Source organism: Antechinus flavipes, chromosome 4 (genome assembly GCF_016432865.1).
Source record: "Antechinus flavipes isolate AdamAnt ecotype Samford, QLD, Australia chromosome 4, AdamAnt_v2, whole genome shotgun sequence".
Lineage (NCBI taxonomy): Eukaryota > Metazoa > Chordata > Mammalia > Dasyuromorphia > Dasyuridae > Antechinus > Antechinus flavipes.
The window spans coordinates 162,050,583-162,065,720 of NC_067401.1; the positions used below are offsets into that span (position 1 = coordinate 162,050,583).

The window sequence follows — 15,138 nt, forward strand, 5'->3', positions numbered from 1 at the left end:
CTGGGAAAGGTTCCAGTTTTTCCCCATTGCATATGATGCTTACTGAAGGTTTTAAATATATGCTCCTAACTATTTTAAGGAAAAGTCCTTTTATTCCTATGCTCTCAAATGTTTTTATTAGGAATGGCTGTTGGATTTTATCAAATGCTTTTTCTGCATCTATTGAGATGATCATATGGTTTTTGTTTGGTTGGTTGTTGATATAGTCAATTATATTAATAGTTTTCTTAATATTGAACCAGCCCTGCATTCCTGGTATAAATCCTATTTGGTCATAGTGTATTATCCTGGGGATGATTTTCTGTAATCTTTTTGCTAATATTTTATTTTAAGATTTTAGCATCAATATTCATTAGGGAGATTGGTCTATAATTTTCTTTCTCTGTTTTCAGCCTACCTGGTTTAGGTATCAGTACCATATCTGTGTCATAAAAGGAGTTTGGTAGGACTCCTTCAATCCCTACTTCTTCAAATAGTTTATTTAGCATTGGAGTTAATTGATCTTTAAATGTTTGATAGAATTCAGATGTGAATCCATCTGGTCCTGGGGTTTTTTTCTTAGGGAGTTGATTGATAGTTTGTTCTATTTCTTTTTCTGAGATAGGAGTGTTTAGGATATTTACTTCTTCCTCTGTTAGTTTAGGCAAGCTATATTTTTGGAGGTATTCTTCTATTTCATTTAAGTTGTCGAATTTATTGGCATAAAGTTTGGCAAAGTAACTCCTAATTATTGCTCTAATTTCCTCTTCGTTAGTGGTGAGTTCTCCCTTTTCATTTTTAAGACTAACAATTTGATTTTCCTCTTTCCTTTTTTTAATCAGATTTACTAAGGGTTTGTCTATTTTGTTGGTTTTTTCATAGAACCAACTCTTAGTTTTATTAATTAATTCAATAGTTTTTTTACTTTCAATTTTATTGATCTCTCCTTTTATTTTTTGAATTTCAAGTTTGATTGGGGTTTTTTAATTTGTTCCTTTTCTAGCATTTTTAGTTGCAAGCCCAATTCATTGACCTTCTCTTTCTCTATTTTATACAAATAGGCCTCTAGAGATATGAGATTTCCCCTTATTACCGCTTTGGCTGCATCCCATACATTTTGGTATGATGTCTCATTATTATTGTTTTCTTGGATGAAATTATTAATTATGTCTATAATTTGCTGTTTCACCCAATCATTCTTTAGTATGAGATTATTTAGTTTCCAATTATTTTTTGGTCTACTTTCCTGTGGCTTTTTATTGAATGTAATTTTCAATGCATCATAGTCTGAAAAGGATGCATTCACTATTTCTGCCTTACTGCATTTGAGTTTGAGGTTTTTATGTCCTAATATATAGTCAATTTTTGTATAAGTTCCATGAACTGCTGAAAAGAAGGTGTACTCCTTTCTGTCCCCATTACATTTTCTCCAGAGATCTATCATATCTAATTTTTCTAGTATTCTATTTATCTCTTTGACTTCTTTCTTATTTATTTTGTGGTTTGATTTATCTAATTCTGAGAGTGCAAGGTTGAGATCTCCCACTATTATAGTTTTACTGTCTATTTCTTCTTGCAGCTCTCTTAATTTCTCTTTTAAGAATTTAGATGCTACACTACTTGGTGCATATATGTTTAATATAGATACTGCTTCATTATTCATTCTACCCTTTAGCAAGATATAGTGCCCTTCCTTATCTCTTTTGATTAGATCAATTTTTGCTTTAGCTTGATCTGAGATCAGGATGGCTACCCCTGCTTTTTTGACTTTACCTGAAGCATAGTAGATTTTGCTCCAACCTTTTACCTTTAACCTGCATGTATCTCCCCACTTCAGGTGTGTTTCCTGTAAACAACATATTGTAGGATTCTGGCTTTTAATCCATTCTGCTAACCGCTTCCTCTTTATAGAGGAGTTTACCCCGTTCACATTTATGGTTAAAATGACCAATTCTGTATTACTTGCCATCTTGTTAACCCCGGTTTATGCTTTTCTCCCTTCTTACTCCCTTACCCCCCTTCCCAGTATTAAGCTTGTGAGCACCACTTGCTTCTCACAGCCCTCCCTTTTTTTTAGTATCCCTTCCCCCACTTAGAGTTCCTCCCCCTAATTTACCCCTTTCCCTCCCAGTTACCGTATTCCCTTCCACTTAGCTTATTCCTTCCCTTTTCACTTTTCCCTTCTCACTTTTCAATGAGGTGGGAGAAGTTTCACCATAGATTGAATATGTCTAAAATTTTTCTCTTAATGCCAATTCTGAAAGCAGTAAAATACTCACTATATTCATCCCTCTCCATTCTTTCTCTCAGATATAATAGGTTTTCTTTGCCTCTTCATGAAATGTAGTACCCCCACTTTCCCCTTTTTCTGGTACAATGTCCTTTCCACATCTAGTTTCTAGAACAAGGTATACATGTATTCTTTATACATCTTTATAGCCGAAATATAGTTCCCAAGATTAATCTTTACCTTTTTAGATTTCTCTTGAGTTCTGTGCTTGTAGATCAAATTTTTTGTTAAGTTCTGGCTTTTTCATCAAAAATTGGTGAAATTCGCTTACTTCGTTGAATGTCCATCTTCTTCCCTGGAAAAAGATGCTCATTCTCGCTGGGTAAGTTATTTTTGGTTGCATACCAAGTTCCTTAGCCTTTCTGAATATCATATTCCAGGCCCTTCGATCTTTTAATGTGGATGCTGCCAGATGCTTGGGTGATCCTTATTGTGGCTCCTGATACTTGAATTGGGTTTTTCTTGCCGCTTGCAATATTTTTTCCTTCATCTGAGGGTTCTGGCATTTGGCCACTATATTCCTTGGTGTTTTGATTTTAGGATCCCTTTCAGTGGGTGATCGATGAATCCTTTCAAAGTTTATTTTTTCCTCTGTTTCTATGACTTCTGGGCAGTTCTCTTTGATAATTTCCTGGAAAATAGTGTCCAGGCTCTTTTTTTCATCATACTTTTCTGGGAGTCCGATGATTCTCAGGTTGTCTCTCCTGGATCTGTTTTCCAGGTCTGTTGTCTTCCCCAGAAGGTATTTCACTTTCTTTTCCATTGTTTGATTTTTTTGGATTTGCTTGACTGATTCTTCTTGTCTCCTCGAGTCATTCAATTCCAATTGTTCGACCCTGATTTTCAGTGAAGTATTTTCTTCACTCACTTTTTTAAGATCTTTTTCTAATTGTCCCATTGAGTTCTTTTGTTCTGTGGAATTTTTTTCCATTTCGCCAATTTTGTTTTCCAGTTCACCAATCCTATTTTTCAAGGATTTGGTTTCTTTATCCACTCTCTCTTTAACTGACTTCTCCAGGCTCTTTTGCAGAGCCTCCCTCTCCTTTTGCCAAGCCTCCCTCTCCTTTTCCCATTTTTCTTCTAGCTCCCTTGTGAGAGCCTTTTTAATTTCCTCCATGAGATTCATCTGTGCTGAGGAACAGATGATCTCCTCCTTTGGGGATTCACCTGGGGACTGTTTGTTTTTAGTCTCCTCAGGGTTTGGAGTCTGCTCTCTATCTGTATAGAAGCTGTCAAGGGTTAAAGTCTTTTTCAGTTTCTTGCTCATTCTGTCTAATAATCAAGGACAAACTATCAAAGAAACAGAAGGAAAAAACCCTTGAATGGAGGCTGCTTTCTTTGGGGGAGGGGCAGGGTAGCTGTGAGGCACGGGTCCTACTGTGCTGCGCCTGTGCTCTGAGATCCGAGAGCTCTCTGAGACACTGTGGGGGAGGGGTGGCCAGGTCCCGAGAGACTCCAGCTGTTTGGGGTTGTATTCTTCACCCTCGGTGTTTTTAGCTTCTCTGCTGGGCTGCTGACTTGCTGCCGGAGCAAAGTATCTAATCCTGTAGCAAAGCTCTCCCCTCAGAGATGGCTGCGATCACGCCCCACCCCCTCTCCGCTCTGCTCGGCTCTGAGCTGCTTTCTATGCTCTCGCTGCAGCTGCTGCCCGCAGGCTGCTTCCGATCTAATAACCGTCCCCGCCTTCGCGAAAAACAGACCTTTCTTGACGAGTCTCAAGGATGGTTTCTCTTGGTAAGTAATTGTATGTTTTTTTTCAGTCGAGCATTAATTCAGAGGCATGAAATGAAATGGATAGTGAGAGAAAAACACGGAGGTTACACAGCAGTGTGTCTTCTCTCCGCCATCTTGGCCAGAAGTCTCAATAATACCTCAGAATTGGATTTCTGAAGAAACCAGAGTTACCACTGTGTCCTGCATTATAGTCTGCCTATTGATCAGATGCATCATGGATGACATGGAAATACAAAGGGGATGTGTCTAGAGTAAGTCTTAATGTCTGCCGGTTGCATATGCTTGCTGTGTAAGGGCAAAGTTAACTTTTTGTTAACTGTTCTGTGATTCACTGAGTGCCTTATTTGAACCAACATCAATCAAACTGAAACAAAGACAGTGCCGGCACGAGGACCTTCTTCAACATTTGATGTGGTTACCCAGATTGGATTGAGGTGATCTTTTGTATTTTGAGTTGAGGGAGGAACTCTGCAAATACGGGGAAGGGGGTGATTGAAGGACAGTAGTACCTTGTCTCAAGAGCTCTCCTGATCTCCTAGACAGTCCTGTCGATGGGGCAGGGAACAGACTCAGGCAAGAGGGGTACGCTCAGTAGATGCAGAAAGAAACTCACATATAGCCCAAGTCAGACTGTGGGTATAAAATGGAAAGCAAACTGCCAGCATTATTTGGCAGAGACCAAGTTTTTAGGACCCATGCAGTGAAAGTTGAGGAGCAGCCAATGTGCAGAAGGGCTCTCCTGTGGTGAGGCAGGCACTTTGGGGGACCCCAGTCAGAACCTTACCTATGGTCTGGCTCGGAGATCCCAATTCCTCTAACAGCAGAGCCAGGAAACGAGGGCAGGCTCCAAACTCCAGGCTTCTCACTGTTGCCCCCAAGAGGGCAATTCTCTCTCAGAGTGCAGGCAGTAGCTCCTGAGGCAGTGGTCTGGTGAAGCTGGTGCTAAGCAGCCTTGCAAGGCTGATGGGCATAAGCTGCTCTAGAGAGCTCTCAGAGAGTCTCCACTAGAAGGGCTGGAAAGCCGGCCCAGAGTCAGGACTTATCAGCCAGGTAGGGGCTGCTGGGCACGTCACCTAACCCTGTCTGCCTCACCTGTGTCCACATCTGTCAGATGAGAAGGAGATGGCAACCAGTAATTTGCCACGAAAACCCCAAATGGCATCCTGGAGAGTTGGACAGCCGAACACCACCGCCTGGGAACACTGGCCTTGTAAAGGGGAAGTTCGTGTACATCTAGCTCCCTGGAGAGTCTGCAAAGCAGAGAAGGAAGTTCCACAAAGCAGTTGGTGGAGTTTATCATTCCCCATGCTCTCCTTCCAAGGCCTGCCACGCCCTAACCCGAGCCTGTGCCCACAGCTACAAGATCTGCTTCCTGGGTGCAGCCCAGCTGGGTGACTTCACAGAGTAGCACTGAGTCTCACCACACAACCATATGGTGAAACTGGAGTTGGAGGTTGCAACAGCTGCAGCTCGGGCAAATATTGTTCTCAGTGGGAATAAATATTAGGGAAATTAGGAGTGTAATGAGAGCTCGCTGCCCTTCTAGGTGGGCACAATCTCAGACTGGGAATGGATCTTATAAGTCCATTTCCTCTTTGTGACTTCCACTCACTGCTTCTGATCTTGGCCACTGGAGCCCAACAGGTTCTTCCTCGTAATGACTTTTTAAATACTTGTAGACAATAATCTCTTATCCATGTTAATTATCTGCAGTCTCTTTAACTGATCTCCCGCCACCAAGTGTCTTTTAGATATCATGAAATGGTTCTCACATAGGTGAATACCGCGCTCATCCTTCCCCCAAGCTCTGCTCTTTCCTTCCAAACCTCAATGTCACGTGTGGCTCCTCACACACTTACATGTCTAATCTGATGTTGTCTGATCCTTTCAAACTTCACATAGCCCTTGTGCTACTCAAACTCAAGTTTTCTTGGTATGTACAACCTTTCATCACCTTAAACTTGGACTTCTATAGTAACTTTCTGGTTAAACTCCCTCAAGTCTCTTTCCTTTCCAGTCCAGCCTCCATTCAACTGCTAAAGTAATTTATCCAAAATTGCAGTTCTACATAATAAAGATGACAATACTCCCTAAACTAATCTATTTATTTAGTGCTATACCAATCAGACTTCCAAGAAAATATTTTAATGATCTAGAAAAAATAACAACAAAATTCATATGGAACAATAAAAAGTCGAGAATCTCAAGGGAATTCATGAAAAAAAAAATCAAATGAAGGTGGCCTAGCTGTACCTGATCTAAAATTATATTATAAAGCAGCAGTCACCAAAACCATTTGGTATTGGCTAAGAAATAGATTAGTGGATCAGTGGAAAAGGTTAGGTTCACGAGACAGAATAGTCAACTATAGCAATCTAGTGTTTGACAAACCCAAAGCCCCTAACTTCTGGGAAAAGAATTCATTATTTGATAAAAACTGCTGGGATAATTGGAAATTAGTATGGCAGAAATTAGGCATGGACCCACACTTAACACCATATACCAAGATAAGATCAAAATGGGTCCATGACCTAGGCATAAAGAATGAGATTATAAATAAATTAGAGGAACATAGAATAGTTTATCTCTCAGACTTGTGGAGGAGAAAGAAATTTGTGACCAAAGATGAACTAGAGACCATTATTGATCACAAAATAGAAAATTTTGATTACATCAAATTAAAAAGCCTTTGTACAAACAAAACTAATGCAAACAAGATTAGAAGGGAAGCAACAAACTGGGAAAACATCTTCACAGTTAAAGGTTCTGAGAAAGGCCTCATTTCCAAAATATATAAGAGAACTGACTCAAATTTATAAGAAATCAAGCCATTCTCCAATTGATAAATGGTCAAAGGATATGAACAGACAATTTTCAGAGGATGAAATTGAAACTATTACCACTCATATGAGTGTTCCAAATCATTATTGATCAGAGAAATGCAAATTAAGACAACTCTGAGGTACCACTACACACCTGTCAGATTGGCTAAGATGACAGGAAAAAATAATGATGAATGTTGGAGGGGATGCGGGAAAACTGGGACACTAATGCATTGTTGGTGGAGTTGTGAACGAATCCAACCATTCTGGAGAGCAATCTGGAATTATGCCCAAAAAATTATCAAATTGTGCATACCCTTTGATCCAGCAGTGTTTCTATTGGGCTTATATCCCAAAGAAATACTAAAGAAGGGAAAGGGACCTGTATGTGCCAAAATGTTTGCAGCAACCCTATTTGTAGTGGCTAGAAACTGGAAAATGAATGGATGCCCATCAATTGGAGAATGGCTGGGTAAATTGTGGTATATGAATGTTATGGAATATTATTGTTCTGTAAGAAATGACCAGCAGGATGAATACAGAGAGGACTGGCGAGACTTACATGAACTGATGCTAAGTGAAATGAGCAGAACCAGGAGATCATTATACACTTCGACAACGATATTGTATGAGGACATATTTTGATGGAAGTGGATTTCTTTGACAAAGAGACCTAACTGAGTTTCAATTGATAAATGACGGACAAAAGCAGCTACACCCAAAGAAAGAACACTGGGAAACGAATGTGAACTATCTGCATTTTTGTTTTTCTTCCCGGGTTATTTATACCTTCTGAATCCAATTCTCCCTATGCAACAAGAGAACTGTTCGGTTCTGCAAACATATATTGTATCTAGGATATACTGCAACATATCCAACATATAAAGGACTGCTTGCCATCTAGGGGGAGGGAAGGGGTGGAGGGAAAGAGGGAGAAGGTGGAGGGAAGGAGGGAGGGGAAAAAAATTGGAACAGAAACGAGTGCAAAGGATAATGTTGTAAAAAAAAAAAAATTGACCCTGGCATGGATTCTGTCAATATAAAGTAATTATTAAATAAAAATTAAAAAAAAACAACAACAAAATTGCAGTTCTAATCAATTTATTCACCTCCTTTGTCCCCTGCCAACTCCCCTCAAAAAGCCCAGTTTTGCCTATTATTTTCAGGATCAAATATTAAATCCTTTTTGGCTTTTAAAACATCACAACCTGGCCCCTTAATTGAGCTAAATTTATAAAAATTATGAACTATTCCCCAATTGATAAATGGACAAATAATATGAATATAGTCTTCAGAAGAAATCAAAACTATCAGTAGTCATAAAAAATGTTCTAAATCACTAATAGATACAAATTGAAACAACTCCAAGGCACACCCATTAGATTGGGTAATCCGACAAGGAAAATGACAAATGCTGGAGGGAATATGGAAAAATTTGGACACTATTGAACTCTTGGTGGAGCTGTGAATTAGTCTCATCCTTTTGAAGAATAATTTGGAAGTATTTGATCCAGCAATATTACTACTAGATCTATCTGCCATGTAAATCCAAGAAAAAGAAAAAGACCTATAGATAATAAAATATTTACAGTAGCAAAAATTGGAAATTGAGAGAATACCCATTAATTGGGGATGGCTGAATAATCTATGGCATATGAATATGACAATTCTATTATGCAGGGGAAGACATATGAACTAAGACAAAATGAAGTAGGCAGAACTGGAACATTCACAATAAAGGCAATACTATAATGTTAGTCAACTGTGAAAGATTTAGCAACTCTGATCAACACAATGATCTACAAAAATCCCAAAGGATTAATGATGAAAAAGGCTAACTACGTTCCGATAGAGAACTGATGGACTTCGGTTCAGAGAGTATATTTTCTCCCTTTTTTTCCTCCCTCCTCCTCCACAATCCCAGCTGAAGTGAAAATGTTTTACATAGCTTCATATATATAATCCCATCTTCCTTCTCCTTCTCTAAGCATTAACATCAATGTTCTTCCTAAAATGTGGTGCCCATATTTCAAGATGGTGTGACTAGGGCAGAATTACAATACTATCACTCCCTTACTCCTGAATTCTAAGTGTGAATTAAAAATTTTATATTAGCAAGATACTTGAGCTGACTCTACCATATTATTTGGAATATGTTTCTTCCATCCAAATTGTATGCATTCTACAAGACTTCTTTCATAGAAGTGCTGAATTTGATGTTGAAATTTTAGCTCTATCCCTTACTAGTGGTATGACCATTAAGATCTCAAAGGACCTTTTTGTTTTGTATTATGCAGTCCCTCCCCATCCTCAAAATATTTAAAAATAATTGAAATGCTAAATTTAACTGAGGTTAGTGAAAACAAAGATGTGTTTTTTCCCATCCCATTGTTTTTGTCACAAGTTCCCTGAATGGGAGAGTATGTGGACTAAAGGCCCACACATCAAATTTTTAAAAAATTTTAATATTTTATTTTTCCAAATATATGCAAAGAGTTATCAGCAATCACTTTCACAACATCTTGTATAGAATATCTATTCTAAGGGGCAGATAGGTGGTAGGAGATAGGAGGACCTAAGTTCAAATTCAGTTTCAAACACTTGACATTTACTATGTGACCCTGGGCAAGCCACTTAATCCCTATGGGCTCTATATACTCTTTGATGTTATTATATTTTCCTCTTTATTCTCAATGAGAATTTTAGGAGCCGAGACACCATGTCTGATAGTGATAGCAACAGGACCTATTAAGAATGTAGAGGATACTTCCTCTGCCAATGAAAATTATCTTCTCTGTAATTTATAAATTTAGCATTAGTGTGCTAAGTGACTTGCCTAGAGTCACTTTCACTTGTGTGGCCCTGGCAGGATTCGATTCCAGATCTTCTTAGTTCCAAAGGTGGCTCTCTATTAAATCATCCTGATTCCTAGAGCTAAGAATAAATGTTTAAGTAAAACTGATAGTTTCATAGAAATCTGTGAAGTAGTTTTTTTTTTAAGTATAAAAACTGTTACACATTAGAAGGAAAGAGACTTAAGGAACATTAAAAAAATTTTTTTTATTAGAAATGCCTAAAATATAAAAAGAGTTACATTCAGTGTTTTAAGGTTCTTTAAAAATTGATTACACACAAATGTGTAATCTTTGTTTCAATCATTCTCATCATTTATCATGCTCTAGGAAACACACACATACACACACACAAATTTTTTTCAAGTAAAATAAAAACTTATTCTAGAGTTGGCTCTTTCATTTTAAAGGAAATGACCTTTGCTGTACTGAAATGAAGCCATCTGAAGGTGAGCTTTAAGGCGTTCAGCTTCCACTTCCCGAAAGAAGAGATCATCATCATTTTTAATTATCATGGCCTGCAATTGCTGAATTTCTTGCTCCATCTTGGATCTCAATTCCCTTTTCATCTTATGTAATGTCTGAAAGACAATTCAAATTCTTAATAAGTCTTTTGGTTAGGTTTGCTTATCCAAGCTTTCTGGGTCAATGGATGATTTGCTTATTTACTTAATAGTAAGAACAATGGGGTTAAAAGTAGATCTTAAACACGTTGTAGGGATGTGAATTTGGAGTATTTTCTCCATTCCCCTTTGGCATGGATAATGGCCTCATTTTTCACTCCTTTGCAAAAAAATGTGTATAACTTATCCTGTTAATTACCTTTGTTTGAGCTTTCTCTCTCATTTTGATTTCTTGTCGTTCCTGTGATACAGCTTCTGCTAGCATTTCAAACTGGTTAAAAGAAAGAAACAGCCCGTAATCATTCATTTGAGATTCATTAGTTGCTATTTTAAAAGGAACTAGGGCAAAGAATTAAGCATGATGTGTTTCAGGTTATGGTCAAGTACAAGAGTATTCTTGTAAAATTTTGATGTTTGAATACTTTTCAAAATCATATGGCAGGGCAGCTAAGTGGCGCAGGGGATAGACTACCAGCTCTGAAGTCAGGAGGATCTGAGTTCAAATCTGCCCGCAGACACTTCCTAGCTGTGTGACCCTGGTCAAGTAATTTAACCCCAATTGCCTCAGAGGAAAAAAAAAAATGGAACCTAAGAGCTTATAGTTTATTCTTAAGGCTCAACCCAATTTCTGACGTGTAGAAAGGTTTAGTATGTTGTTATTTGCAAAGAACTTAATAGTGATAGTACCTGATCCTTATAATAGTTTTCCAATGATTGCAGTTCATTCTCATGCAGTTTCTTTTGTTCTTCCCGCTTATCTTTAGCATAATTTCTCAGTTCTTGTAATCTTAACTTTTGAATTTCTAAACCTTCTCTGAAGAGGTTCTTAAATATCTGTCAAAGATAATTATATTAAGAAAAGCATTTAACATCCATTTTTCCATCTTTTCCCCTTTCACACTGTCTCCCCTTATAAAGTCCCAAGAAACCCTTGATAAAGTGTTTGTCTCATCTAAAAGAGATAGCCAAACAACCATTCTTTTTAATAATCTGTTGGTTTTGTTAAGAAAATGATTAAACTGCATTTGCCAAAAGAACTTAATTTGAAAATAATCACAATAGCAGCTATTATTCATATAACACTTTACATATGCTTTCCTCATTTGATCTATACAATAACCCTGTGAAGAAAACTATTACTATTCCTTTTAAAAAGATATATTAAGTGACTTGTACTCAACCAAATAGTTCCAAATTGCTGAGTCAAGATCTGAATTCCAATTTTTCTAACTCATCAAGCCACTTGACTTTGATTATTTATAAAGTACTCTACTGCACACTTCCCACTATAACTGTCTTTCACAAATAGTCATTCTTGCAGGAAAGATCTTGTATATTACTTGGGAATACTGGCTAAGTTAGCATTTGTGATAAAGAATAGGTTATTTGACAAATGATTCACAATACTCATTCATCTCCCATTTGGCTTTGAGAAAAATGATTTTTATATATTAACCAAAAAACAGCATCTTTCTACTTAAGAATAACTTTATGAGAGATTATGAAAACCACAAATTCCATTTAAAGATAAAAGGTGTAGTACTTTCCATTTTTAAAAAATAGCTTTTTATTTTTCCAAATACATGCTAAGACAGTTTTTAACATTCACATTTGCAAAATCTTATATTCCAATTTTTTCTCCCTCCCTTCCTAACCCTCCTTATAGACTGCAAGCAATCCAATATAGGTTAGTAAATATGTGCAATTCCTCTAAACATAGCTCATGCTGCACAAAAATCAGATCAAAAGGTAAAAAAAAAAAAAAAACACATGAGGAAAACAAACAAACCAACAATAACAAAGGTGAAAATACTATGCTTTAATCCCTATTCTGTCTACATTCAACTCTCTCCATCACAAGTCTACTGGGAATTGGCTTAAATCAGTTCACTGTCGAAAAGAGCCAAGTCAGCTGACCATCACATAATCTTCTTGTTGCAATATACTTAAGATCTTGGTTCTACTCATTTCACTTAGCATCAATTCATGTTAAGTCGTTCCAGGCCTCTCTAAAATCATCCTGCTGATTGTTTCTTATAGAACAATAACATTCCATAATATTCATATACCAAAACTTATTCAGCCATTCCCTAAGTGATGGGCAGTCCACTCAGTTTCCAGTTCCTTGCTACTACAAAAAAGACTGCTACAAATGTTTTTGTACATGTGGGTCCTTTTCTCTTTTTTATGATCTCTTTGGGCTGCAGACTCAACAGAAACACTGCTGGACCAAAAGGTATGCACAGTTTGATAGCCTTTTGGACATAATTCCAAACTGTTCTCCAGAATGGCTGGATCAATTCACAATTCCACCAACAATATATTAGTGTTTCAATTTTCCCACTTCCCTTCCAACATTTATCATTATCTTTTTCTGTCATTGTAGTCAATCTGAGAGGTGTGAAATGGTACCTCAGAGTTGTCTTACTTTGCATTTCTCTGATGTACAGTGATTTAGAGTATTTTTTCATACAGTTAAAAATTGTTTTAATTTCTTCATCTGAAAATTGTCTGTTCATATCCTTTGACTATCAGTGAGGAACGGGCTTTATCAAAAAACCTTGGATATAAAAACTTTTCACCAGCTTCCGTGCAGGTACTTTTCATAATAGCTAAGAATTACAAAGTAGATCTCCAATCAAATAGTGGCACATGAATTAATCTCACTGGCTATAAGCAATGATGAATGTGATAATATAGAAACATGGAACGATCCATATGTGGAAGTGAGCAGAATCAAGAAAGCAAAATACACAATAACTATAATAATATAAACAGAAAGAACAATCACATGAATGAAAAAATCTGGAGTATTGCAATATTATAAACAACAAGCAAAAATGGCTTAAAAGAAGAGTTATGAGAAAATATCTCAACTCATTCCTTTACAGAAGTGGAAAGATTATAAACATTGCACATTTTTTTTAGACTTTTCTATATAGTGATTAGTTATGCTGATTTTCTTTTTTTTTTTTTTACTTTTAAAAAAATATCGTTTGTTAATGTGGAATAGCTCTCTGGCAGGGGGAAGAAAATAGGAATACAATGGGAAACTATTTTTTATATTTATGTTTTAAAAAGACATAGAAAATTACTGAATTTCAAAAAGATAAAGATCACTAAGCCACTTATAGAGCTTACTATATTTAGAGAATTAGACAAAACTTGAGTGCCAATTTAGATAAAAAGAAGACATGGCTAACATTCACATAAAACTTGAATATTTAACAAAGCCCTTCATATATTACTGAATTCTCAAAATAACTCTGTGAAGGAGGGACTATTATTCACATTTTATAAGTGAGTTAAATGTACAGCTAGAAGTATCTGAGGTAGAATTCAAACTTGTGTCCGTACTGACTCCAAGGCCACTGCTCTATTCACTACTGTTATATTTGAAAACCATGATATGATCATCAAAACAATTTAGTACTGTCTAAGAAATAGAGTAGTGGATGAGTGGAATAGATTAAGTTTACAAGACACAATAGTCAATGACTATAGTAATTTAGTGTTTGACAAACCCAAAGACTCCAGTTTCTGGGATAAGAACTCACTACTTGACAAAAATTGCTCAGGAAAATTGGAAAATACTATGGCAAAAACTAGGCATTGACCAACATCTAACACCCTATCATACATCAAGATAAAGTCAAGATGGGTTCATGATTTAGACATAAAGGGTGATAATATAAGCAAATTAGGAGAACAAGGGATAATCTACCTCTCAGATCTGTGGAGAAGGAAGGAATTTATGGCCAAAGAAAAACTAGAGAATATGATGAAATGCAAAATGGATAATTTTGATTACATTAATTTTTTTTTTTTTGTAAAAACAAAACCAATGCAGCCAAAATTAGAAGAGAAGCAGAAAATGGCGGGGAAATTTTTTTACATCCAAGAGTTCTGATAAAAAAGAAAATGAAGCCTTTATGTTAAACATGGTAAGAATTTATGTTAAATCTAATATATGCATATATTGTTATCTTGCTGCACAAAAAAAATCAAATCAAAAAGGAAAAAAATAAAGAAAACAAAATGCAAGGAAACAAATACAAAGAGTGAAAATACTATCTTGTTAATCACCCTCAGTTCCCATAGTTCTCTCTAATTAGGTGTAGGATCATCACAAGACCATTGGAACTAGTCTGAATCATCTCACTGGGAAAAGAGCCACGTCCATTAGAATTGATCATCGTATAATCTTATTATTGCCACATATAATGATCTCCTGGTATTGCTCATTTCATTCAGCATCAGTTCATATAAGTTTGCCCAGGCATCTCTGAAGTCATCCTGCTGATTGTTTTTTGTAGAACAATAATATTCTATCACATTCATGTACCATAACTTATTTAGCCATTCTCCAATTCAGTTTCCAGCTTCTTGCCACTACAAAAAGGATTAAGGCTCATTTCTAAAATATATAGAGAATTGATTCAAATTTACAAGAATACAAGCCATTCTCCAATTGATAAATGATTAGAGGATATGAACCAACAATTTTCAGATGAAGAAATTAAAGCCATTTCTATTATAATGAAAAAATGCTCTAAATTACTATCGGTTAGAGAAATGCAAATTAAGATAACTGAAGTATCACTTCACACCTCTCAGATTGGCTAAGATGATAAGAAAAGATAATGATAAATGTTGGAAGGGTGTGGGAAAAGTGGGACACTAAATACATTGTTGGTGGAGTTGAGAATTGATCCAAACATTCTGGAGAGCACTATGGAACTATGTCCAAAGGCCTATGAAACTGTTATAACCTTTGACCCAGCAGTGTTTCTACTGGGATTATATCCCAAAGAGATCTTAAAGGAGAGAAAACAGAC

The 15,138-nt window shown here is 36.5% G+C and overlaps 1 protein-coding gene across 3 annotated transcripts in view; it reads right to left on the bottom strand.

Moving 5' to 3' along the window:
* Window positions 1-9,865: 9,865 nt before the first annotated feature.
* The window catches only part of CEP95 (centrosomal protein 95), a 45,384-nt gene continuing 40,111 nt past the window's right edge, over window positions 9,866-15,138 (bottom strand). For all 3 annotated transcript variants that reach the window (XM_051995284.1, XM_051995283.1, XM_051995285.1), the window contains 3 exons: window positions 10,988-11,134; window positions 10,500-10,571; window positions 9,866-10,258 (listed from right to left, as the gene is read on the bottom strand). In XM_051995284.1, the coding sequence (XP_051851244.1) occupies window positions 10,082-10,258; window positions 10,500-10,571; window positions 10,988-11,134 (396 nt within the window). In that variant the 3' untranslated portion in view covers window positions 9,866-10,081. The remainder of the gene's footprint in view (window positions 10,259-10,499; window positions 10,572-10,987; window positions 11,135-15,138) is intronic.